This window comes from Bacillus rossius, chromosome 12 (assembly GCF_032445375.1).
Source record: "Bacillus rossius redtenbacheri isolate Brsri chromosome 12, Brsri_v3, whole genome shotgun sequence".
Lineage (NCBI taxonomy): Eukaryota > Metazoa > Arthropoda > Insecta > Phasmatodea > Bacillidae > Bacillus > Bacillus rossius.
This window is the reverse complement of record NC_086339.1, coordinates 13970040-13997686: the sequence shown is the minus strand read 5'-3', so window position 1 is coordinate 13997686 and position 27647 is coordinate 13970040. Positions and strand designations below refer to the sequence as shown.

At 42.4% G+C, this 27647-nt stretch overlaps 1 protein-coding gene across 13 annotated transcripts in view; it reads right to left on the bottom strand.

The window, feature by feature from the left end:
• Positions 1-27647, bottom strand: part of LOC134537572 (ensconsin-like) — a 166642-nt gene that overhangs the window by 68772 nt on the left and 70223 nt on the right. For 3 of the 13 annotated variants that reach the window (XM_063378148.1, XM_063378151.1, XM_063378155.1), the window contains exon 1: positions 26474-26929. The exons of 7 other annotated variants lie outside the window; for them this stretch is intronic. In XM_063378148.1, coding sequence (XP_063234218.1) covers positions 26474-26630 — 157 coding nt within the window. In that variant the 5' untranslated portion in view covers positions 26631-26929. Of the gene's footprint in view, positions 1-1522; positions 1636-26473; positions 26930-27647 lie in introns of those variants that run through there. 3 more of the 13 variants (XM_063378150.1, XM_063378154.1, XM_063378156.1) reach the window with 1 other exon arrangement.

Genomic DNA, 27647 nt, shown 5'->3' with positions numbered 1-27647 from the left:
ACGATGTTCAGTTCGTCGCGCAATCTTAACTGAAGCCACAATACGACGATATCATGTAAGTGTTGTTCGACTCGTGAAATTACTGCGTCCATCTCGTAGCGTAATTTTGCTATCAATGTTTTAACATGCACCGTAATAAATGATGGCAATGTCTGCTGGAACGTGACTTGGTATCATAAAATTCCAGATGCAATTTAAAAAAAAAGGGGGGGGGGGATATTCAACCAATTATTTAACAGAGGAAAATACTAAATAGTTAACCAATGCCAATTCTAGGCATCCCAGTACATTACGTGCTACGCTTTTACGATGTCAAATTTTTATACGTAAAACAATAAAAAAAAGTACTATAAACCACTGGATCATAGATGCTTCCAAAGACGCTTCGAACGATATAATTATACATCAAAATTTTATTTCCGCAAAGCGGTGAAACGAGGAGTTATATTACTTAACGCATCATGAATTTGACTTCATTGTTTTTTCTTGCTTCAGATCGCAAAGCAAAAAAAATAAAAATAATAATTAGCACGGAAGCTTTAATGTAACTTTAAAGTCCATGTTAATAAACAATAATTGTCCATATTTTTCCATCCAAATAACCCAGGTGAATTATTTTGTCCACGTCGTGGGGACAGCTAGTGCTACGTAAAAAACACAGTCCAGAATGTATGTGTGTTAGTGAGGCGGGATGATGATAAGTGCGACGTTCGCTGGTTCTTCTAGCGCGGTGTCTCCTCTAAGCGCAAGGCTGTCTGTGGGCTAGCGCGCTGTCTTCTGGTCGTGCATAGGGTGACAATGATGTGTCAGTGGTAACCATAACCTTGTATGGCGGAGAAATTAAGATAATTGCAGTCTATTGAGTGCTTTAAAAAAATACGTACCAGAGTTTCATTTCTAACAATTATTCAGGAAACACGCGTTTTGGTTATTTTCAATCTTCTAAAAATACAGTTAGTACGGAAAAAGAATTACCCATCCGCTCACGTGTTCTTAAACGCTTCGTAATCAGACAACACTCGAATATCTAGAGCAATTATAAATAACGTGTTTTTTTGTTTGTTTCTGTAGCTCTGCAGAACGTGTGTGTCTCCGGGTAGGCAGGGAACTTAACAACAGCACAGTTATTATCTACTTATATTGCAATGAAACCCGTTACCACGTTCAATTCGGAAAGTTAACTGCGCGCCACTCACAAGGACGGAAGACGTTCTCGGGTGAGAAAGCGCGCGTTGAGGTTCGTCATTGCGATTGTCGTCGAGACGGGACAACAGATGTGCAGCGCCGACGTAGACTCTCTTTTCCGTGGGCGTCATGAAAGAAAAAAAAACTGGCCAGTGTGCCTGAGAGATCCCAGGCTGTGTGTCCCGGATGACGTCAGTAACGGGACACCTATCATTATTGGACACATGGTTCGCCGAGGAACAAGGTCGCCGCACCAGATGGTCGGAGGGAGGTCAAGTCCCTACGCCCGCCCGTGCGTGCACGCACCACCTGTCTCTCTCTCTCTCTGGGCCCCTACCTTCGTCATCGGCGACACCCGGAGGGTAGGCGGCCCTACCTTCGCTGCAGACGACGGCGCGACGCAGGGTTTCGCGACACAGCTGGGAGAACATGGCGACCCCATGGCGGCCTGGTCCGCGCGCCGACTGAGGCCGGTCCGGGCGCGATGTCCCCTCCTCCCCTTCGCCCTACACCCTCCCCCCTCCCCCCCTCCATAACACCACGGCGGAGAGGGAGGGAGGCATTGATCGCCCGAGGGGACAAAGAAGGGGGGAGGAGCGGGAGGCGATCGTTACGTCTGCACGATCCCACCGACGGGACTCGGCGCGCAAAGGCTGTCCAGATTGACAAGGTAAATAAAAAAAAATAAATAAAAAAAATATCTGACGCTATCAAAGAACCCCGCGCACCGCCGAAGGTAACAACCTATAATCGGGACCATTCGGGCGCGGGCTGAAGGAGGAGAACAACGCCAAGGGCGACGATGGCTGGTTCGTCAAGTTGTCGCGTCACCCTTACGTGAGGGACTTGTCTTCAGTGCTACGAAATAATATAACCGGCACGTGCAAACTGCTTGAACAACAATAGCCCAATTAATGTAGTGGGACAAAATTGGAAAGTCGTTAAAAAAAAAAAAAATCGTGAGACACTTTTTGCAGCGCATTCTAGCGGCAGGGCCTGATACGAAGACGTTAGTGCATTTCCCCCCCCCCCCCAGTTTTCTGCAGTTGTGGTTATTTATTATGTCTGGAAAAGTTTGCAGCAATTACAAAGTTTTTGAAGTTAAACAATCTTTAGGCGCGAGGCGCGTTGGCGCCGAAGTAGTCTGTGTGTGGAGGCATCATTAACAAGCCAATACATACATATATATATATATATATTCAAATATATTCATATATATATACGCTTACATGAATACCGGGGGACATACAAACGTATACGTGTACCAAATAAATCTTCGTGATAGCATAACTATTCTGGAATACATTTTATGAACTTTAATAGTCACAAAAAAAAAGACACAACTTTTAAAATGCGTTGTAATTATTATATTATAATTATATCGAAGAATTATTATTTTTCTTCAGATGACCACCTATTCAAGGAAATTAACTATTGTATCATGTTTCACGGAATCATTTACGAAATAAACGATTTACAAAGATCCAGGTTTTAAAGTTTCATAATGTTACATCGTTGAAAGTAGTACGACATGTGACAGTTGTGTTTAAAATTAGGTCATAATGTGTGGAGTGTAACTTCAATTATCTACAAGTTTTCAAACGACGAGAGAAAATCTGTGTCGAGATCGCCCATCACGAGAATTTGAATTTCGCGGGCGTTCTTCAGGCTGAGCCGCTAGGATCGCTGCAGTCGGGTGTCTCGCAGCGTTCGCCACGTTAAAAGGCCTGAGTTTACTATGTTGTCCTACTAACATATTTGCAATAACCTTCGTACAAGCATCCAACATATTGCAATGCGTGAAACCAAGTACAGACGTACAGTTGTGTTGCCCCTGAACGTTAAAACCGTGAAGGCGTCTTTCGGACTGCGCCAGGGAGGTCGGCCTACCACAGTAAGAAACAAGGAGGAGTAAATTAATGGAATCATAAAATTGTAAAAAAAAATTGGTTGTCTGTAAAGTCGGTTTACGGACGATAGTTTAACGTGACGTCACAAAACATTGACGAAATCGGCGCAAGCGTACAATGAGCGTAACGGGACACCGCGTAATGGGACAATGTGTGTAACGGGACATTTTTTCGTGCGTGCAGCCGGCGTTCATCGATTTATTACACGTCACGTCAAAAAAAATTCATTTTTTTCCAGGGCAGGAAATGAATTCGCGAAATAAAACAAGGCTCTCTCCATCACGCCCAGTTTAACGACTTGACATTCGGAAGAATTACGGAACTGTTTTAAGACGTTTGAAAAGGCATGGAAAAAAAAAGGCGCGGCGTCGCCAAAGCACGCGAGGGAACTCTGCGCAGTTCCAGGGAAAGTTGGCGGCCGTGCGCGCTCGACAGCCGCTTCCTCCACGCGTCTCACCCGGCGGGCACGCCATGTTGGATGTGGGATTTACAAACCGAGGCTTCTCTACAGACGGCAGGGTAGCGGAAAATAAAACCACTCTGGGGGTTTATGCTAAGTTTCTCGTTCATTCCGCCGTAATGGTATTCCGACATACCAGCTGGCTCACCGACAGGAACAAATCTGTCGGTACGAGGGTCCGCTTTCTCGGCAATGTTCGGGTCTAAAGATTCCCCACCACTTCTTTTCTGCCTCCACGACAGGTGTCGACGCTAAACAGCCGTTAAATATTCTTAATTCATCACAAAATCGTAGGTAGTCTTGCAAAACGGTCAATGCTGTAAAAAAAAATGCGCAACACAATTGATTTCAAATATGTTGTAAATGAAAGAAAAATGTCTTCGTTTAGCACGAAACAAGGGAAATTTAGAGTGAAGTTTCTCACTGTATGCCGTAAATTATTCTACCGCTCAGTTTAAAAAACTTTCTGCGCGCCAACAGCGTTTTGAAGGGGGAAAAATAGAATTTTTTTTATGAATTGAACGCATGTATTAAAAAAAACTTACATTACTACTAACACAAACACACTGACATATGGGCCTACAGTAGTAGCTGTAGACGACGTGGCTTTACACACAGTAAAATACTGTCTTCACAGATAGTTTAAAAATTTTTTTAACGTATCATCGGAGTTTTGGGGGGAGGGGGAATTTGATTCAAAGTGCGCAAAAAAAAAAGCACCAGCGTTTCACGCTTTTCGGCCACGGTTAAAATTCCGCCAGTCTTGCGTAAGGGATCTTTCCGTCTCCCTCTCGTTATCAATACGAAGAACCCCTTCCTTCCCTTTTCCTACCACCCCGAGGCCAACTTCGCCCTTACGAATTTTCTTCTTTCTTTCCTTCGACTCTCTCTCTCTCTCTCTCTCTCTCTCTTCCAACTTTTTCCGCCGCTTCCACGCTTGCATGCCGCCCACTGCACTGCAGCCTAACTCCCCCCTCCCCAACCCCTTTCCAACAAAAGGTCCTTCCTCTTGCAACTGCCTTTCAATTACGCTCTTCCGCACTCCCATCATGTCACGCCATGCGACAGAGTGGCTCTCGCTCGCTCGCTCGCTCGCTCGCTCTCTCTCTCTCTCTCTGTCTGTCTTCCTTGCTTTAAAGACGAGCGACATCCAACCAGGTCGGCATCGCTGTGCCATCGTCATGAGAATTAAGACAGCGCGAAACGCAACTACTGTGGCAGCTAGATTCTCCAGTAAAATCCAAACAGAATCCCCTGCATTTTTCCCCGGTACTATATAATTCGCTGACCAAAATTTTATAATTAAAAAAAAAATACTTTTTTTCACCTTTTCTAACACCGTCAGTCACAAAATATTTATGATCATTCTAAGTCGTGACAGAACTGCTTGCACGGGAACAAACAGCATGGAAATTTTCTCTAAAGTGATGTTTTCACCACACAATACTGTCAGAAATTACAGTAAATTTACGTACTTTTTCAACGAAGAATTCTTCGCAATTTCAAATATCCGAACCTTCGCGGAAGTTACGCCATGATTCGACTTCCTAGTTGTATTTTTCACTCTAAACAAAGGCAAGTACACGCTAGGACAAAAGAAGGGTGTTCTTAATGTAGACTTAACCAGCTAAAGGAATTTTTTGTTAATTTACCAAGAGTTTTGGATTCATGTTCAAGTTAAGCGAACTCAGTGTGCGTAAATTTGCGACGATCCCTCGATACTTTGTAGCAAGTGTTCTTCGTAAATTGAAGGAGAAAATTTTTAACAGTGTACGAGGCACTATCTATCACGTTCCAAAATATACAACTCTGCTTAAAAAGTTTCACATCAGCATTGCAAATTAAATACTGTTCCCAAACAAAACATGGATGACACAGCTGATGGATTACCGATAAAACGTAAGACTTTGCCAAAAAATTTAAATTTTCTGGCCTAACATATATGTCCCGGTTTAACCGGACGCAGAAATCCTGGTAAAGGCCATTTTGCTGTTTATATCCGGAGGACAGCTGATTTTTATAAAACAATTTCGTCGTGAAGGAACTTCAGAAAAGAAAAGTACACGGGTCATGCAAATTGCTTGATGAGAATGATCAGACATACGACAAAAACTTTCCTGCATAGGTGATTAGCTAAAATAAATATATTATTCATATATATATATATATATTAAATTTTTTGCACACAAAGTTTTCTGATTTTTGAACTTAAAACGATTTCATAAAAATGTTTGTGAAATTTTTTAACAGAGTAACATATATGAATTCCATCCCGAGCGTTGAAGATTGCATGTTTTTACAGATGACGAACAGAGCAGAAATTAAAGTTTTAAATATTGCAAGGGAAGAAGGAAATATTTGTGAGTACGCAAAGAAGGACATAGAGCCGATTGATAAAGATTTCCAAATGACCAAATAAAGGGCTGCAACCTTTATAACCAGTGCTCTCAACACCTGACCTTCGGAAAATCAGTGCGTTATGTTTGTTCCTTTTTTTTATTAGTTTTTTTTTAATGAGGTAACGTTCAGAGCGTTCACTTAACGTAGATTGTCACCTTTAAGCACGTTTCACAATTTTAATCACACTCACTGCCAATACATATCTTAAATTCTGGACGTTGTTTTTCATCGGTAAGTAGGTGCATTAGGACCAGATGTGACTGGTGGCTGAAAGTTTAAACTTCGGAAGCGTCGCTTGAATGAGCTGGGGTGGGAAACAAAAAAAGGCTCACTAGGTGGTGGAAGAGGGCAGCAAGCAAGTGGTGCGGGGTGAGGTAGCCAGGTTACCGAGAAAAGTTGGGCCCAACACAACCGCGAAATCTTGGAACTTTTCCCGATACTTCCCCGACGACAAAACTTCCAGGAATGGAGAGACGCCGTCGTCCGTGGAGCTACCACCGAGGTACATAATACTGTTGCGAAAATTGCACTTTTGAACGAAACGTCGCACACCCAAGAACTGCGCGGACTCATACGAGCAATTTACGTGAAGACCACGTAATTACATAGCTTTAGGAAAGACGTCGTAACTGCCGAGTGACAGACCTATCTCTCTCCAAGCCTTGAAGATTGGATGTTTAATAAATTAAGTATGGAGATCGAGCAGAAATTGAGTTTTCCAATATTGAAAGGAGACGAAAGAAATCGTCAGGAGTACAAACAGAAGGAACTTAATGACAAATATGTCAGTTTTAGCCAAAAAGCTTTAAATCATGAATCTGGATTACCGTTCTTATGTAGCATTCGTCTTCCGATATTTTTTTTTTTAGTATGGTCTTAATAAATCAATAAAAAAATTAGGTTTCACCAAAACCCTGAAAAACACAAAATTTCTATTGTTCTGGGGGAAAAAAACTAATTTTGGTTAATTTAATTAATGATATACTAAAAAATAAAGTGTTTGAAGACGAAGGCTACATATAAATGTAAATTATACCATGTGATTTAATTGCTTTCAGCACATCCTAGAACGGACATAAAATTTTGCAAGTTCATAAAAAAATAAATAACTTATGTTCAGTAGAAAAACCCTTTTATCAAAACTAGCTACTGTCCCTAATGTCCGGCATACGTTGCTATACCTCATTCCATTTTTTAAAAATTTGTTTGAATTACGTAAACATATACAAAGGTTTACTCTATCTCACTAAATCTATGTCCCTCCACTATATCTTTCTACATATATAAAAACATCTACAGCTCTCTATATATCTGTATGACTCCCGCTCTCTACCTCTCTGTCTATATCGTCCTATCTATATCTTAAGACGAACGCACAAAAATCAATTTATATGTATATTTTATTTATACTTTTACCTGTCACAGGTGTGGCATAGGTACATAAAAAAAACGCGCGTATTCGAAGAGCAAAGTCGTGTCAAAATTTCAAAAGCGATCGGCGAGGAACTTTCGGAGATTTTACGATTTTGAACGAACAAAACATTTACATTTTTATTCGTATAGATTTAATGTTTATATTATGAACATTGTTTTTTTTTTCCGACGACACGGAAAACAAGATGGTAGAAACCAATGGCAGGTTGAGGATGACTTTTCGGGAGGGGCTATCGCACAAAGAAAGGTCGTAGTTGCAAAAAAATGAAAGTGGTCATATATTGGCCTTGGAATATTATTTACAAATTACAGGTTTAAAATACAGAACCTTAGTAGCCTCCGTGCAAATTTTGACGAGATAAAAGTTTAACGTATGAAAATAAATGTTTAAGTAAACATAAATATACACTAATCAATGACATTGGGCTATCCGCAACCCCACCGACCCTCTTCTGGAGCCGCGCTTGGTAGGAACACACTGACGCCAGGCGGCGGAGCCCCGGGCACAGCCCCCGCTCCCCCGCCGGCGGGGAGTAAAGGTCACAGGTCAGGCCTGCCCCGCGGAGCCAGCGCAGACAGAGCGGGCGGGCCCGCGACCAGACAGGAGATTGGCCCGGGTCCTCCGGGCGACTGCCGCCGGGGGCAGGAGGAACAAGACGAGGCGGTCGCGCAGCTTCCTTCAAGGGAACGCGCGAGGGTCCAATCAGTCCATCAGGGGACCTCGGGGTACAATCAGTCCGTCAGGGACCCCGTTCATTAGCGACGAGCATCGTGCGAAACGAGGGCCGACAAGGAAAATCCTCGGAAACTTACAGTTGCCAACGATAATCACTTGTAAAAAAAAAAAAAAACCTGTGCAAGGCAGGGTTAGGTAAAATTGCAAATGGTACAAAAGCTCTGTCTTTACAAGTGATATTGTTGGCAACTAAGTTTTCAAGGACTAGCCTTTGTAAAAGTACAAAAGAAAAACAAACAGCAACGTTTCCTGCTTGGGGGGGGGGGGGAATTTTACGTTTTTATCAACATCGAGTATCGAATGCGAGGCGAGGTTAACGCAAGATGAAGAAACTTAACAGATCCAAAAGTTGCTTTAAAATCCGAAAAAATACAATTCATAAAATGTCATTATTCGAACTTCTATTAAAAACGAGGAATCACACCAGCACACCATCAAGTGTAGTAAAACATAATTAACTAGTGTAAAAAAAATTCAGTGGGTAAATGGAACTAAAAATTCAACAATTTAATATTTTCCTAGAAAATCACGAAAACGATTATTCCAGTATAAATGCTTCTGCCCATTATATTTTAACGAAACTTAAAAAAAAATAAAAAAATAAAAAAACCGGGATTATATAATGTGGTATAAGAATGAGGCAACATGCATTTTGGGTACTAAAAAGCACGAATAATTTAGAATCAGCCATCTTACCAATAGATACGAAGTCGCTCACTTATTAAGTTCGCCACAATGAACATAATGCCGAAGTTTTAAATTCGGAACGACCTTCGCAGCACAGTTCCACTTCTATAGTCTGCCTCACTCTATGCCAACCCTCACGACCACGGCAGTGTTCGAGCTTACACTTTAACAAAGACGTAAGGGCGGCGCACGGAGGATAGTTTGGTTTGTTGGTTGGTCATACTGACATTCGGGAGGAAGAAACCGAAGCTTCGCAACCAGTCAATTCCGAGGCCGCGTTCGTGCGTGTTCTGTTTTTTCCCCCTCGTTTCGTTTCTTCTTATTCTCTCTCCGTTTATCTAAAATCAACACTTCAAAAGATTTGAATTCTAAGTTCCATTTATGAGGTAAACCAAACGCATTACCAACGGTTCGGTGCCTGGCGCGCAGGGGCGAAGAGGCGTGCGATGCACGAGCCAGTGTCACCCTTATCAACCACGCGCGCCCGCCTACATGGGCTGCAGAAGAAACCACGTGGTTGGAAAACTGCCCCGAGATATCCGAGTTCTGTCTGCTTACGAAAAGTATTTAATAATGCTCGGAGGACGAATGTGTGGTTCTATTCCAAACTGTATTTTTAGGAGAGTAAATATGGTTAAAAAGCGTGTTATCAGATTAAATAGTAGACACGGAACACCCGGTCCAGATCCTGGAGAGCCCTCAAGAAACTTACATTACACCGTTATCTTCATTTCTCCGTCATGTAATGTCATGGGTAGGTACGGCTCAAATCTCGATAGCGCGCGCGCCAGTTCAGAGGAGACATAGGCGAGCGTCGCACGTATCATCCCGTATCGCACCCCTGATTAGGCGCGGGCCCCTAATGGAACATCGATGACGAATGAAAACGTATCGCCAGCTCACCAGCAGTCAGACTTCCGCTACACGGCGCCTGTGCGCACGCTAGCCCGCCCGACACGCGCGATTACACCGGTTGCCTACCACCCAGGCTGAATCGTCGGCCGGACCTGGCTTATGTTTGTGGCTTTAGCGGAAGTGACCAGAGCCAAGGCTCCGTCTCACACACCATGTCCGTCCAAACCCTCCCCCCCCCCCAAACCAAACGTTTTTTCATCATTGCTTTTATTTAAGGGCAATATTTAAAATTTTTAATAGACACCTAACTTACGTTTTTGTTGTTTTCCCACACTTATTTTCAACATACATTTAAAAAGTGTAAAATAATGGGTGTAAAAAGTCGCGCAAGTGATGATAAATACGAAGACTTGCGCACATTTGACCAGCCATGATATTACACTATGTAAACATCTGTTGAAATTATTTGGTTTCCGAACAAAAAAAAAAAAGAAGTACAAATGGGATATAGAGTTAAACATTTTAGAAACAGCTCTAAAATAAAAGTAATGGCGAAAACAGTAAATAAAATCAACATAGTGTATGAGACCAAGCCTTAAGGTGGATTCAAAATTGAAAAATATTAAAAAATGCATCATACAACATGGTCCGTGTAGGCAAGGATTAGTTACCCATGTTTTTCGTACCTACTGATTCACAACTGCGCAAAATAGGGTCGTGACGACAGCAGGAAAATGAAGGATAAGACGTTTATTTTTAATTTCCACTGATGTGAACTGGGATCCCACCACCCTATCAACGGCCAAAATATTTAGTACCTAGCTGAAATTAACTGCGAACTAAAATTCTATGGAAAAATGTTTTGCTGTACCGTAGAAAAAACTTACAAAAGTGTGGATCGGGATAAATAAAATATAGGGTAATTATTAAAATAAACATGCAATAACAGTGCAACTGTTTTATATGTCTAAAGTCCACCAAAAATAAAATAAAAATATCCTCCATAACTGAAACTAAAATAAGGCAGTAATTAAAGGAAAAATGACTGTCTGAAAGTGTTCTAATTAGAAGATCATATTTACTGTGTACATTATAGCGAGTAGTTAGATGAAATTAGTTATATCAAAATAAAGAACGCGTGGGAGCAGCGGCAGCCATTAACCAAGCGCAGCGCGCGTGTTTGGCAAGAAAATGTCGGGCCAGCCCCTTGAACTAATAATATATATATCCCCGCCAGTTCCAAACCGTAATAGCCGAAACGTGAGCCGTGAATCCATTAGGTGGAGGGGGAGAGGTAGGGGCAGGGGGAGAGGTAGGGGGAGGGGGGGAGTTATTGGCCGTGCGCCCAAATGCCGATAGCGCCACTCTGCACAGGCGGATCCCCCAATCTCTCGCAGTCCGCCGGGCACCAAGCGACAGGGATTAAATGCGCTCGCGCTCGCTCTCACTCTCTCTCTCTCTCTCCAGGATCACCAACTTGCCGCAACAAGTACTGCGACTACATCACCGTCACACACACAACCCCCCCCCCCCCCCCGGTTCTATCTTCCTCGGGTATCTATCTACATGCACTACTGAATACCTTGTCATTCCGAGCACACTCCCTCACCGGCCATTTTCCATCACAGTTCAAGTTGAGTTACATTCCAACCCCCCCCCCCCCCCAACTACCACCCACCAAGAGAGGGGAAAAAAAAATATATCGAGTGCTCGATAGCTCCGAATCAAGCCAAGAGCCAGTCAGTTATCCCCAGAATATTCTGACGTTTGGGCAGATTTATAAACGCCCCACGAACAAGTCTCGTGTTGTTGCTTTTATTTTTATTTTTAACACGTTTCTATTAGCTTAACTTGTAACTAACGAACTATGTTCAAAAATCTTGGAAGTCGATTTTAACCTACTTCTAATCGTCGTATCGATTTGAAACTTTGCAAATATATGTAATGTAGCCAGGAGATGGATAGTGGAACTCTTCAACAGCTATTGGTAAACCACTCCTTTGGTTTTTTTTTAACGAGTCACATGTCATTAAAAAAAATCCTTATTGTAGAAGTAACCAAGTTACTTACTTTAAAAAGACTGAAGAAATGCAAATTTCGATTCATAAACTTCACTTCCAATTCCCGAATACGTTGTCTCCTTACTCTATGCGTTCATTATGTAGTTGATTTACTTTTTACTAAAATGTCTCGCATTTAGCAAATTAAACGCGAGTAGACATAATTTTGTTCCTGATCGATCATGGTACCCATGGGCGTAGATTCCCCCCCCCCCCCAGGAATAAAGAAGTCCCTCACTGAGGGGGGAGGGGGTCCTGCCCACAGTTGCAAAAGCGTGATTGTGAAACGGGTTTGATGTCAAAAACCAAGTATTGCGGAAAACGTTTTGTATATCTTAAAAGTTTTCTGCTTATTGCATGCATGCAGGTCAAAATACGAGCACCGTTTTCTAGAGATGACGTGTCGGTTAACCACACGCGCAGAATTCTCGGGCCACGGAGCCCCCTTTGAGAATCGTGAAGATTTGCGCCCCCTGGTAGTACTCATCACTTTCCACCAGCGAAAGGCGTGGCTTACAGTGCTTGTTAACGACGCGCGTTGCTTTGCAAGGACACACTTCAGGAAACTGTGAAACTCGACACGGGATTTTATTTTTCCTAACCTAACTAAAACTAAGTGTATTTTGGAGGGGTCCGGGTTAGGGAGGGACCTAGGTGCGTCTCAGGCCGAAGCCTATACGCCTAGTCATGCTGGGATTAGCCATGCAGGGAGAGGGTCGCATGCATCATGTGCTAGGAGGGGATTGGCCAGCCATGGCAACGATTGGCGCCATGACTAACTCCCTTCACTCTTAAATATAGACTATAACTAGAGATAGGTTGGGCCCAGGTAAAACCTGCATAGACACAGGGAAAATCCTGGGCACATTCATGCGGGATGCAAATTGGCATGCATTACGTGTAGGAATTTACAGGAGACAGAGGATGGTCTGGATGAAGTGTTGGACAGAGTAGAAAAAGGTTTACCATGCGGGGGTTGGGCACATGGACTCGTGGCTCGACACAGGACTCGCGAGCCGAGCGGTCGAAGTGCCGGATGTTCGCGGCGCGGGTAGTAGCGAGCGGCGACCTTGCCTGCCCGCGGGAGGCGCATTCCACGGCATCGCCTTCTCGTCAAAAAGGCGCGCTGCTCGCAGAGGTGACGTCATCGCCGCGCGGCCGACAAGTGGACAATCGAAGGCGGCCGGCCTTCCGCCACATCGATGGGCGTGGCACGCCGCCTCTCCCCCCTCCACCCTTCACACACCTTTTTTTTTCTCCCACAATCGCTACCAACACAACAGGTCTCGGTGACGCAAACTCATTGGCGATGTATCGATATGCGCGCCTGCTGGAGATCGATCACTCACACGTTCCGTCGGACCCGGGACTCTTTCTACGTCGAAGCTTCACGTCATCCTAACCTGCTTACGAGTGGATACCGTCTTCAATCAGTCATAAACAATCAGCCACCGCGCATTAAAAAAAAAAAATTAAACATTAGGTATACAACTTCACTAGATCCAAAAATAATTAATTCCTACTTCCTTGACTGTAATAAATCGATGATTTATTTCCTCGATACCGGGTATGCCACATCGGGGTTGGGTTGGTTAGTTTCCGGCAATGGGCATTTTTCCCACAGTTCCCGTATTTTCTCACCGCGTGCGTCGTCTGAAGCTGATGATTGGAGTTATCTTTATCTTAGCAAGGTACGGCCCACCCAACTGATTCTGAACACGCGAATTATCCTGCAATAATTGAAGGATTTGCAGTCCAGCCCGATGGCCGCTAACATTACAGATTCTGGTGCGAATAACGACGCCATGAAAGTAGCAGCCAAGAACCCCGCATTCCGTCGCATGTCTGCGCTACCCCGCCTCAGAGAAACTTGCACCCAGACCACCTCTCCTATCAAGAATCCAGTCTTGGAACTATGTGCGCCCAGATACTGGACTCGCTCACTTCCTGGAAAAGAGAAAGGTCCCAAGTTATTGCAGTAAAAGTTTTTTTTTTTTTTTTACAGACGGTAATCCTAAAGTAATATCAGAATAACAGTGTAACTAACGGAAGTGCGCAACTAAGTTCGTCACGAATATAGCTCGATGACGCAGATTTAATTTTTTTTTTAAATTGAAACATCCTTACAGTCGGTTACAGGTGGCAGCGCATAATTTCGTATATTTTCCAATATTTTCGCAAACGTTTAAAAACACGCTTTTCACACTTTGGCATACTTTCGCAACCTTTAATGGGAGCAATTAAAAAAAAAATTGGTTGTCTGTAAAGTCGGTTTACGGACAATAGTTTAACAAGACGACATAACAAAACATTGATGGAATGATTGCATACTTTTATGAATAAAATTTAATCATTTTGTATGGATACAAAGGAGTGAAATGAAATCTACAATTTAATTGATAGATTTACTTTTATTTGCGCTCATTAATTCAAATATGTTTATTACTTTAACGAAGAGATTATTTTAACTATAACTTTTATACATGTTTGCTATTTAACTTCTTCCAATTTGTGTTATTCTGTTAAGGATAGGACGATGATAGGAAAAGTAGGAAACGAATGGGAGTGTTTCAAGTTTAATGTGCTTTGAAAAAAACAAATCGATGGTTGTTCTAATCGAGTGGAAGAGAGATAGACGCGGCGCAAGCGTACAATGAGCGTAACGGGACAATGTGCGTTACGGGAAACTTTTTCGTTAGTGCAGCCGGCGTTCATCGATTTATTAGACGTTGTCACGTCAAAAAATGAACTTAAAAACCGTTTTAAGATTAAAGGTTGTCGGCAATAGGTATCTCGCTAACATGCTTTGGAGGTTATTTCATCCGTCCGCTCGTCCGTCGAAAGTTAAAAGCTTGGCCAAGGTTTTGACGGACGGGTGCAAACCCGATTGACGGGCATCTTGCCTGGTCCGGCCCGACTCGGGGAGCGCGACCAGAGGGCATGTCGACACTCGCGTCCCGACGACCGAAGCTCTGGGGGCGACAGCGCGGGTCACGGATGACGAGCGAGGCAGGAACGCGATGATGACGCCCCGTGACACAGCCGAACCAGAGGGAACTCACGATGACTCGCCGAGCAGCAGCCCGCGGGAGAAACAACTGAATCAACAGAGCGAGCTTGTTCCACCATATTGCCGAGCGAACAATTTTTTTTTTGTATTCTGTCGGGAGCAGAGTCACTATATCTGGGCTTCAAGCCGCGCTGATATTGGCACACAAAGGGCGTAGTAAATAAGGGGCAGAGAGGGGCGTGGGCACCCTCTCTACTAAACCAACTCATTAACCAGCAACTAATGGCTCAATTTATGGCCACTGGATAGTCAAAATTAGACAGTAGCCATCTGATTGAGTAGGACATTATCATAAGCAACGGTATTTTATAGATCTACCTTTCCACAAATGGTACTTTTTTATTTAAGAACTGTAGCCTAAAAAAATTCACATTAAAATTTCTGGAAACACCCCCCAAACCATCAAGAACAATAATATCAGGACTAATGAATATATATATTCTTTATTCGACACCCCTCCCCTCTTTACCACAAAACCCGGCTAAACTTGACAGTGACTTCATAAGGGAAACTTATTTTTTAACATATAAGTCATATTATAATTAAAATACATTCCATAATTGTATGCGATGCTTTAACGAGGCCATTTTTTTTTTTTTTTTTTTTTTTTTTTTTTTTTTTTTTTTTTTTTTTTTTGCAAAATCAAACGCTAGACATTTCTTATGGCCAAAATAAATTTGAGAGCGACATGAAAACTGGTATTTGGTTTCCCACGATGCCTTGAGCACGTGGCCCCGAGCTGGGACGGCCGAGGACTGCTTGTCAGTGCTGTCAACCTCGCCAGTCAGGTTTTCCCACGCCGCGGCCTCTTTCCGCGACCGCCGACACTTTCCACCGCTGTCGCCCGCGTTCCAGGACCGCAGCGGCCACCTGTACCGCGCGCGAAAACCGCGAACAACCAATCCAAACGCGTAATCGTTGGGGCAGTTACTAAAGGGGCCCGCCTCGTCAGGGGTGTATGTGTGTTAGTGAGGCGGGATGATAAGCGCGACGCTCGATGGTGCTTCCAGCGCAGTATAGCCTCTAAGCGCAAGGCTCTAAATTGACGCGCAGTCTTCTCGTCGTCACAGGATAACTGTGAAATTTGAGCGGTGACCGCAACATTATATGGTCGAGAAATGAAGATAAAGGTGTAATGCAAGTCCCTTTAAGTGAATTCAAGAATCTGTCCTGGTTGCTTTATGCCTAAAAATTATTCTGAAAACATGCGTTTTAGCCATTTTAACTCTTCTAGAAATACAGTTTAAAAACTTGATCCAAAATTAAATTAAATTAGTATTTTTCGGGCCTCAGCGAACTCTTAAATGCTATTCGTAAGCAGACCTCACTCGGATATCTTGAGTAGTTTAGAAATCGCGTTGTTTTTCCTGAAGCTCTGCGCACCGTGTGTGTGCCCGGGTAGGCGGAGCCTTTAAATGAAATAAACCCACGTAATTAGGCCCGACAAAAGAACACGCATTCTGGGAACAAAAACCTTCTCAACCCAAGTCGACGCGTATTCAAAACAAATTATCACACTTTCTGCTTAGAAACATTACAAAACGATTATTCCAGGACAGGTGGGAAGTTTGGAAGTTTCCCAACACCCGACACGAGGTTAGAGAAAACATCTGAGCAACGAAAACTCCAGGGTAAGCAATCGGAATCCGCCCGTGTATTTGTGTCACCGACGCTCGCTGGTGCTTCTAGCGCGGTATCTCCTCTGGACTGGCGCTGTCTTTTTCAGTCATGCACTGCGCAGAGCTTCAGAAATAACCAGCACGTGATTTGAAACTGCTCAAGACATACGAGTGGTGTCTGTTTACGAAAATACTTTTAAGAATACGCTTAGGGAAGATGAGTAGTAAACGAAATAAATAATTTTAAAAGTTTTAACAGTTTAACTGTTACATTTGATCGGTCACCGTAACATTATATGTCACGTTCCTAGTGCTTTCAAGAATCTGTATCGGGAGTTTCATGCCTAAAAATCTGTCTCAAAACACGGGTTTTCAGCCGTTTTCAACCTTCTAAAAAATACAGTTTGAAAACGAAATACAGAAACAGAACTACTCATCTTCTTTAAGCGTATTTTAAAATGTTTTATTCGTAAACAGACACCACTCGTATATCTTGGAGAGTTTTAAATCACGTGGTTTTTCCTGAAGCTCTGCACAACGTATAATGTCCACAGATAGGCGGAGTTATTCAAACAATGTGTACGGAAAACGCCCTTAATAAATTACTGGAATAATTACACCAAGCTTATTTTCATTGGTCCGCCATATAATTTTATGGTCACCACTCATACTTGCCCTATGCAAGGCGAATGCATAAGCCTATGAGACGGGCGCAAAGCGTTGCCGAAAACAATTAGCCGAGTCTATGAACAAACACACTAGACGGCGTATCCCAGATTATTTTACAAGAGCCACGTGATAGGATGATACGGTTCATCTTCACTATCATAACCATCACCGCGACTGTAATGTCTTACCAGTAGAGTGCCACCAAGGGCCTTGAGAACCTTCCTGGCAGACGCTAATCAGGAGCTACGCCTATAAACACGCATCCGATAAAAGTGTGGGAGAGATAAGGGAGCTCCTTCCCCCATATGGCACGCGCGCAACCCACGAGGCTGCAAGTGATAACCGTAACTCTTTACAAACTACGCAATGAACGCAACGACGCAACAACGCAACGACGCAACACAAAAACCAACGCAAGAAAATTTCGGCCGTTTATAAAGCATGAACGTGGCAAGACATATCTAACCCTTTAACTTAAATCGTAGAACAGTAGAAAACAAAATGGCATTTTCAATTGTTTGATTTAAATGTGTTATTTTCTTTCACACAGCGAAAGTTTAACAAGTGAAAACGTGACGTATAAAATAAAAAACAACATCGTGGCAGAACGTCTGCTTCTTTGAAATAAATCGCAACACTTACTCCAAATACCGTAAGGCGGAAACGCAAGAAGGTTTCAGTTGAATGATGCTTGCGTTGCGTTTATGCGTCTTGCGCAGTTTATAAAATGGTATTTGAAAACGTCGTATTGAAATTTCTTCGTCTCGCGTACTTGCGTAGTTTATAAAACCCGGCCTTATGGTTCAACAATAAATATACATGTAAGCTCCACGTTCCTATTGCGAGTTCTCTTTACTGGGGACTTTCCAAAATATTCTTCGTAAACAGAATATATGGCATCCAAAAAAACTGCCACTTTTATGCATTTGTGTAAAGTGCCATTCATAGCTTTTATAGCAAGCTGTCGGAGTTCGTTGCAGATAAAGCTTTATAGAGCTCTCTGCTCGTATTTGCGCTATACGCACACGCACGCACACACACACACACACAAAATCCTATTAAGTGCAAAATCACCCCCTTTTTTTACTGGTGTATCGTGTTTGAATTTTTTTTCCCCTGTAAAATTACCATACGTATTCGAAAAATGTTCGTTTGTATAGTATACATGTCCAATTTTATTTAAACGTTACGAAATAAGATTTTTTTAACTACTGTACCGGTTATAGCATGTCACCGGTAGCACCCACTTAACACTGCGAAAAGACTGCACCTGTAGACGTAAAGACAATGTATTTATTATACGCGCGAGCGAGCGTCGCCTTACTCTCATTCCACCAAAAAAAAAAAAAAACTATAAAAAACTTTTAACTGAAATTGTAATAAAACCAGATTTCTTTATTAAAAACTATCGCGCAAGTTTATAGATTGCAATGAATCGAAGATTCAAAATCAATAGAAACCACAACACTGATCAAGTACTGATATACAGAGAGAGAGAGAAAGAGAGAGAGAAAGAGAGAGAGAAAGAGAGAGAGAAAGAGAGAGAGAGAAAGAGAGAGAGAGAGAGAAAGAGAGAAAGAGAGAAAGAAAAAGAGAAAGAGAGAAAGAGTTAAGCAGTAGGAAGTCTCAACCCGGCATGTATGTAGGAATTATTTGCGTTTGCAAATTGCAGTTAGTTTTTTTATTACGCCGAGTATAAGTACCTATAACTTGTAACGTGCGTACTTAAGTACACGCACATTTTGTTTTCAGACGGTGTTTTATTGCCATATACCCTATAAAATAGTGTATGTAATTTTTTTTATATATATAATGCTAGGACAGATATGGGAATGGTTGGAGACTGAATTTTCTCTCTTTCCTAAAATTGTAAAGTAGGTTGAATTATTATTAAAAAAAAAAAAAAATGGCCAGGGAAGTTTGGAAACCCGGCCAGGGAACGGTCAGGGCAGTCTGGAACACCAAACACGTATAGCCTCCCCCCAGAAGGCGCCGCGCTAGCCGCTCGCTGTTGCGCACGCGCTATCGTTCCGTTTCCTTGGCACCATTACCCCCTCCTCCCATCACTGACCCGGCGTGAAGCGCTCTCGTCCGCGGCTAGCGGCTGGCACAGCTGTCCGGCGGATCATCCGAGTTTGTTCCGACCACCGATCACAAATGAATGGAGACCGGAAAAATTCGCGGATTCATTTCAAGACAGCCTGAAATTCAAATAGTTATACCTCAGTGCTGCCTCTGCTATTGGCCCACAACTCACCTGGAAGACCCGGGGCCAGTGAGAAACACTCAACCGTAGCTGTATCGAATCACAGGCCGCTACGTTGGGACACCTTCACAAGACTACAGCCAATGAGAGGGTGGCATTTGTCCGAGTGTACGTAGAACTATAAAGTTCATCCCAGAGGTCATTGAACCCACGATTTTTCCGGTCCCTACAAATGAATCGCCTTTTTTTCGAAAGGGCATCAGTCATAGGAAGCAAACTTTAGGGAAACAACAAAAAATAGTATGCTTGAAAATATAGCTTTACTAAATCATGTTTTACATTTTACCCTCATTCTTCATCATGTATGGCACGATTTAGAAACAGTTCGTCCTTAATATAATGTAAAAACAGATTTCTACAGAATTTCGAAAATCATAAAATGATGCCCTTTTAACACAAAAGACAAATTCCTACCAGGAATCAGATCAAAATAACAACATTAACTACGAAATTATATTACCATTGTCTCAAAATACCAATGTAATGTGCCATTTATTATTAAACAGTATATACATGGCGTATGACAATTTTTCTTTAATAAAGTTCACATTAAGCATCACATAATATTACACTACTCATCATTGTCTTTATCAGACACTGGCCCATCCAAAAGGTCTTTGTACAGTTGAGACTTCTCCTCTGGTACAACTATTCTCGGCATGACTTTGAGTTGTGGGACAGTCGGTACATTAAAATCCGTATTTGAATAGCTTTGTTTTGAAAGGGCCATCAGTCAGTATATTGACGATTTTCAGTTATATGTTTCGTCCCGATCACAAAACGTAGACCAAATGATTGGAGTAGGAAGGACATCGGTCAGAGCATCGTGTGGGTAGTTACATGCATTCCAAATTCCTCTGCACTCAAACAAAGTGAGTGATATTAGACGTCTTGATACAATACCTCTGGTACATATTGTATCAAGACGTCTAATATCACTCACTTTGTTTGAGTGCAGAGGAATTCTGAATGCATGTAACTACCCACACGATGCTCTGACCGATGTCCTTCCTACTCCAATCATTTGGTCTACGTTTTGTGATCGGGACGAAACATATAACTGAAAATCGTCAATATACTGACTGATGGCCCTTTCAAAACAAAGCTATTCAAATACGGATTTTAATGTACCGACTGTCCCACAACTCAAAGTCATGCCGAGAATAGTTGATAGGCCAGTAAATTACGGTTCCGAATAAAAAAAACTGTAATTTAAAAAACTTCAAGTTTTAGAGATACATGGTTTTTTTTCCTTCAAAATTTTTTGAAACCACTCTCTGGAACAAAAATGATTAGATACTGTGACTAAATATTTGCTACGGATTTATAAATTACCCTACTATTTATAACTATTCAAAATAAAATCAAACATGCTATAGTTTATTTTTTTTTAAAAAAAGGGGGGGGGGGGAATCTTTTCACGACTTATGCTGAAAATAAATTTTAATCGGGTACATGTTAATTTTTTTGCTAACATAGCAAGTTATTTGCTATACACACTTTTTTATTAAAATGAATTGCTAAGTTTGCAAAGTAAATTTTATTTTACAACATGAATAGCCAAATTTATCCGATAAAAAAATTGGTCGCCGCATTAGTCGCCCAAAATAATACTTTTCCCCCCAAAATTATAGCATATTTTGATTTTATTTTAAATTGTTTTCAATGGTAGGTTTATTTACGATTGCGTAGCATGGACCTCGAAGATTGTTTTGGGTTAAACCGAACCAATTGGATACCGAATCGATGTTGATAGATTCAGTCCCAGCCCGTAGGAAATAAAGGGGTGAGGGTGGTGGATGAAATTGGTGCCTCAGCGATCACGAAATACCCCCCCCCCCCCACCCCTCTTTTTCTTCAGACTTTCGGCAGTAACGAGATCAAAATAGATGCCCGAGCACCAACCTGGTGGTAAAACACATCTCAAGACACCGGAGGCTCGAGAGAACCTTACAGGGCCACGCGCCGAACCTTGAATTACCAATTACCCTAGCATCTGTCACGTAAAATACGTTTGTCACTAAGGCAATTGTTCCTTATTGCGTGTATAGTCGATTTTAAAATAAAATGTTAAAATCAAGAAAGGAATTAGTTGTATTTGTTATGCAAAGTTTATGATTACCAAAATATATTTGATTTCGAAAATGTGTATAAAACTTTTGAGAAACATTGTTCCCGAGATCAATTGTTCTGTGTAACATATCCAATTGTACTTTAAGAAAAAAAAATTACAGTAATAATTTGTATGAGTTTTTAATTTAAAACTGTACGATTATGAAAATATTTTTTTTGATATTGAGGATGTGCATTATACAGCTTTTATATTAACAAACTGGATACGCGATAAGGAACATTGTCCCCGGAAGCAATAATTGTTCTGTGTATGATGCGAAACTGTGCCATAATCAAAATATATTTAACTGTAGAAAAAAAAAGAATTATAAAACTTTTTATGTAAACTGGATTCGCAATAAGAAACAAACACCTTTCTTTGAGATATATCATTAAAACCATAGTCGACATTTTTAGTTCTGGGTTGGCTGTAAAAAAAACGTTCCTCTCGAAATGTTCAGGTGTAAAAGAGAGAAAAAAACATAAACAAGTGGAATCTAATAATCAACACATTTTATCGCAGACAGGAAATTGTTTTTCACAACAGATAATCGTGTGTACATGAACGGGGACGCACCACAACGCCGAAATACCACAACGCCGAACGTACAATAACGCCGACTGCCAAATTGACTACAACGCCGACAGCTAGAAAACTGCTGTGTACCACAACGCCGAATTACCACAACGCCGAAATACATTAACCCCGAAAAATGTCATTGCAGGACTGCCACAAAGGTTGGGTTAGGTATGGTTAGCACACAAATTCATTCTGTTGTTTTTCATTTTACTCCTGTGCCCCCCCTCCCCCCTCCCCGCAGCAACATTTTTCGGCATTACTGTATTTCGGCGTTGTGGTACACAGCAGTTTTCTAGCTGTCGGCGTTGCGGTCAATTTGGCATTCGGCGTTATGGTATTCGGCGTTATTGTACGATCGGCGTTGTGGTATTTCGGCGTTGTGGTAACTACCCTACATGAACTACAGTGTTCAGCTTGAAGAGTTTCCCCAACCTGAAGAGGCCCCCTCAGCAGAAATGATTGACAGAGCGTGGGGACACACGTTGGCGCGTAGTAAGGTCGCAGGCCGACGCGACTACACAGCCCAGCAGCACGAGGACCAATAGGGAGAAGGGGGGGGGGGGGAGGAGAAACCCACGCCGTGCTGCGTCGAGAGGCGAATTCGGCAACGACCCCGCCCACGTTTTTCGAGGCAGGTCGGGCCGGCGGCACGGGAGTTAGTTGCGCAAGTTGTTTTCTGCGACCCGAGAGGCACTAATTGTCCGGGAGAGCGTGGGTCGTTACCACAACGCAGAAATACCATAGCGCAGAATGTCAAAATTGACCACAGCGCAGAATGTCAAAATTGACCACAGCGCCGAATGTCAAAATTGACCACAACGCCGACAGCTAGAAAACTGCTGTGTACCACAACGCCGAAATAACAACTGAATGAATTTGCGTGTGTTTCTAAAATGTACCTTAACGCCGAAATACCACAATCAAACCTAACCTTACCTAACCTAGCGTAATATAACCCAACATAACTTAATCTAGCCTATCCTAACTTAGCCTATCCTAACCTAGTCTAACCTAACCTAGTCTAGTCTAACCTAACCTAACTTTTGTGGCAGTCCTGCAATGACATTTTTCGGCGTTAGTGTATTTCGGCGTTGTGGTGCGTCCCCGGAGAGCGTCTCCAGATGAACGTGCAGTCCGCGACCCCCCTGACAAGTTCTCAGAAGCAGCACTGGCGCTACCCATCTCCCCAAATGTCGCATGGCGATTGTTCACAAACACCGCTGACAGAACAACGTAGCCCACGTCCCGCCCGCTTACAGAATTATAAAAAAAAAAAAAAAAAAAAAAAAATCGGGTGTACTATCTGGTATCAACCGCATACACTTGGAATGAAGTTGTCAGCTGACAGTGTTAAAAAAAAAGCCACAATATTTTCAAAGACGCGTTACCAGACACAGACTATACACACGACTGTGCCGAAAGAAAATCCCCTTTGATTAGAGCACAACTCCGTTACTTTTAAACAGCGCTGCATTCCGCGAACAAATTATCGTGCCATGATAATTGTGAGAACATTATATAGTGTCTTCTTTCTTCTCTGGTTCGAAGAGAGTTTTTATTTACTAGGACGTATATGCAGACTATAATCATAACCAAAGCCACCATCATTCCGAGGGTCTTCAACGCCCCATGCTAGGCTCGACTTTAGATACTCGACTCCTCTTAGCCAACACTGAAGTGTTTGCGTCACTGCCTCAGGGTCGACCTTGCTTTAGATACAAAGTCGTTTGAAGTCTACTTGCTCTACCGAATGAATCCGCAAAATATTCGTGCCTCAAATGATGTACAATACAACTGCAACATACCCTCAGTACTTATCCAAACAAGCGCGGAATTAGCCAACAGAGAGAGAAATATTGTAAAAATATACAACAGTGTTTCAAAGTATATGACAGTTTATTTTTCGCAAACTACGGATGACTGATTATTAAAATAACTATATCATTTTTAAATTAATTTTAAGTATGGATTTTTAAAGGCCGATAAACTATTGTTTACAAAAAAATATATGTTTAAAAATTTTTGTTTGAAATTTCGTTACTATAAAATCTACGAGGGGATATTATTTTAAGAGAACATAAAATCAGAGATGAAACGAAGGCCTACTGACCTCTGACCCACTGCCTCGCTCACCCAGTGAACAATTGTATCTCCAATCGGAAACAATGAGGCGTCGTCAGACCAGTTTATATCCCGACGGGACGTAAACACATTGTCACGATCACGTGGGTGTCTTTATCTCCCGCCGCAAGGATAAAGAAATCAGCAACGAGATCCTTCAAAGCATTCTTTCCTAGCAAAGATTGTCATTACATCACACCGTCTTTTTTTCTTTTTACTTTGTGGTTTTCCACCTCCACTGCTTCATTTTCTTCTTCTTCATATCTTCTTTTCTTTCTTGTTCTTAGATTTCTCTGATTCTAATAAGATACATACAAACCAAAGCGACCTAGTCTCTGACCAGCTCAACAATACGAAGAACTGACACAGCAGTGACACAGCTTTCTAAAGATAGCGTTCCTTTTTCTGCTATCAGCAGCTGAAATCCCTGATGAGCGTTCAATTATTTTCAGACTGATGGTGTTAGGGAATAGAAGAACCAAAAGACACCATCTTGGTTGCAACTATTTTTTTTGGCCAAAACAATCTCCTATCGTTTAATATTTTCAAACTTTTTTCTCTTTAAAACATACTACGTGTGTGTGTGTGTATGTGTGCGCGTGCGTGTGTGCGCGTGTGTATATACACTATATATAATTAAGTGGAACGCCAGACGCTGAGTGGTTACTAAAAATAATTTTTCTATGAAGTCACTGCCGTTTAGTATTGAATTCATTTTCTGAAATGACAGCTGTATTACTACCGTTAATAGACACTACTGTATAGTCTCTGAAAATATTTTAATGTAATCAATTTTTCAATTTTAAACAGTGAAAAAAATGTTTACGGCGTTAAAACAGTTGAAACAAACATGGCGTCTTTTGGTTATAATATTTCCCTTTATGGCGTGTTCTCCTTATGTTTTCAAATGCCCAGTGTGCTAGGCGCTGTGAGTATAAAAGAGAATGCGGCCTACGCCAGAAGTTTTGGGGCTTATAGAGGCCACACCGCACTGACACGAAAAATGTACTTATCAACTTTGGCATTGACAGCTTTAAAAATTAAAGAATTCAATTCTATAAACTAACAGTTCCCGCGGGAAAATTAATCAAGTACAACACAAAAGTCCTACACAACTTACGTTGTCTTCTGTACTTTGTTTCGAGTAAACTTTCGTCGTTGAAAAAAAAATATTAAAGGAAATGCAAGCAATAACGTGTATGAAAAACTGACAGCTCTAAAACCTAATGCTGATTCAGTCTCTTAAGTTTGAGGTTAGACCACAGGCCGTAAAAAACGTAAAAAAGTAACATTTTACCTTGAGTTATTAACAAATGAACTAGCTGACTATTTAGAAATTGAAATATCGGGTTGGTTTCAAATAACATCCTGCAAAAATCGAATACCGCTAAAGGAGGCGAAACCAAAACGGGAAGGACTGCGTTTCTTCCGCTGCGGTTAAAAACTTCCGCTGCGTTTCTAATTAATATATCGTATCTGTACCTCGGAGGCATAAGACACTATGTCCACTTTTGGGCCAAAAAAAAATCACTTTCAATCATACACTTGACCACCGTTTGACGTTCTTTCTAGTGGCACACAACACTAAGCTCTACGATAGATCAAATATTTACATATTTTTTGGCAGAAAATCGTTGAGTAAATAAGCGAGGTATGAATTTAAATTCTTTAAACTGCTCCCGTGAATAATACCGGTATATAGACTGCACATGTTATTAGGTCCACACCTCAAGAATACGCCAAAACTCCCCCCAGGCAACTGACCCCGTTAGGTCGTAGTCCTGGTTAGGAGAAAATATGGTTCTTTTACATGCCTGACACTGTTGCCAGTGTCCAACACGGGTTCCAAGGACCGGGAAATAGATTCTCGCCATTTACAATCGCGGCATGTTACTGGCGAGCGGACGGCTAGGTCGAGAGGTCGAGGAGACTATAGACTGCACAGTGGGCAGGCATGCCAACTTGGGGTTTTCCCCCCAAATTTGGGGGGAACAAAGCTGCAATGCTGTTTTTTCAGGGAGTAAATTTATTTAGGGGGATTTTTTAACGGGTACATTATTTAAGAAAATTTTTGAGGGCGTGAATTTAAAGTGTATATCTTGAAAACAAAGTGAAGAAAGAACAGCAACACAAGTGGCGAAAATAATTTTAGCTCTCAAACAGGGTGTACAATAAAAACTTTAGAGTTTTTTTTTTTTTATCTAAATCTAGGGGGATTTGAAGTTGGTCCTGTAGGAGTTGGCATCACTGACAGTGGGCATGTAAACAAGTGACGCAGAAGGAATGGCCCGAGTGTGAAGGGAACTCACCCTCGGCGTCCAGGAAGGTGACCTTGCGCGCGCGGTGTCGCCGGGGCGGGACGGAGGGCGCGGCGGGGTCCCCCAGGGGGAGGTTCTCCCTCGACAGCGACGACACCAGTATGCCCCTGAGCGCGGCCAGCGCGCTGCTCGGGATGTCCGGGACCATCACGCGCACATCCGAGGACTCCCGCGGACCCCAGAAGGAGCCGGCCGAAGCAGCGGCCACCTCCCCGAAGAACCCAAACCCGCGATTTAACAGTCGGTCACCATCTCCGGACGACGACGTCGATATTGAAGAAGGTATGGAAGCGGAAAACAAAACACCGGTGTCACTATCGGTCGAAGACGTCGTCGAAACAGCGGGGGGTCTCTCGAAACACTCGGGACGACTGCGACGAAGCCACCACAAGACCGCAGCGCCGCCAGCCAAGACGAAGAAAGCACTGCCTGCCGCCGGCGTGGGGCTACGGTCGTGTGGAGGGAGAGAGCTTTGCTTTCCCCCACCTCCTCTGCCACCACGACAAGGCCCCGTGACGTCGAAGGCCGCGGCCGGGGACGCACCCAAGAGCCCCCCTCCCTCCCCCCTTTTCACACCTCTATCACCTGGTCGTGTCCAGCTACCAACCCCGAGGTATGGAGTCTTGCGCCATGTAACCGTCTCAAATTTGACGGTTCCCAGGTGCCATTTGTAAAGAATCTCACGATGTCTGATGACAGAACCACAGTGGCAGAATGACAACTCGACCATTGGAATTGGTATACTAATGAGAATTTTATAATTTGATACAAGTTATACGACACAGACAATACGCAAGTGCAAAGTTTCTATTCGAAGTAGTGCCACAGCCACGAGAAAATCCAACATCCGTGTCTATACGTGCGACAATACACACTCTTGACTTTATATGTTTATACAAACATAAATAAAATTTTACATTTTGAAACTATGTAAATCTTCTAAAAAATAATAATGCGTATCTTGCTGAATATGTAATTATTAGATTTGAGAAATTTTCTTGTGTTATCCCACATATACCCTTTATAAATTCCGCAAGACAAAACAATAAGCAGCAAGCGGGATCTCACGTGTTCAACAAAGGACTTCCAAGGCGAAGCGATGGAAAAAAGAGGGACGCCATCTTGTATCCAGTAAGTAAGGAAATGCAAATGCAGAAAAACCAGC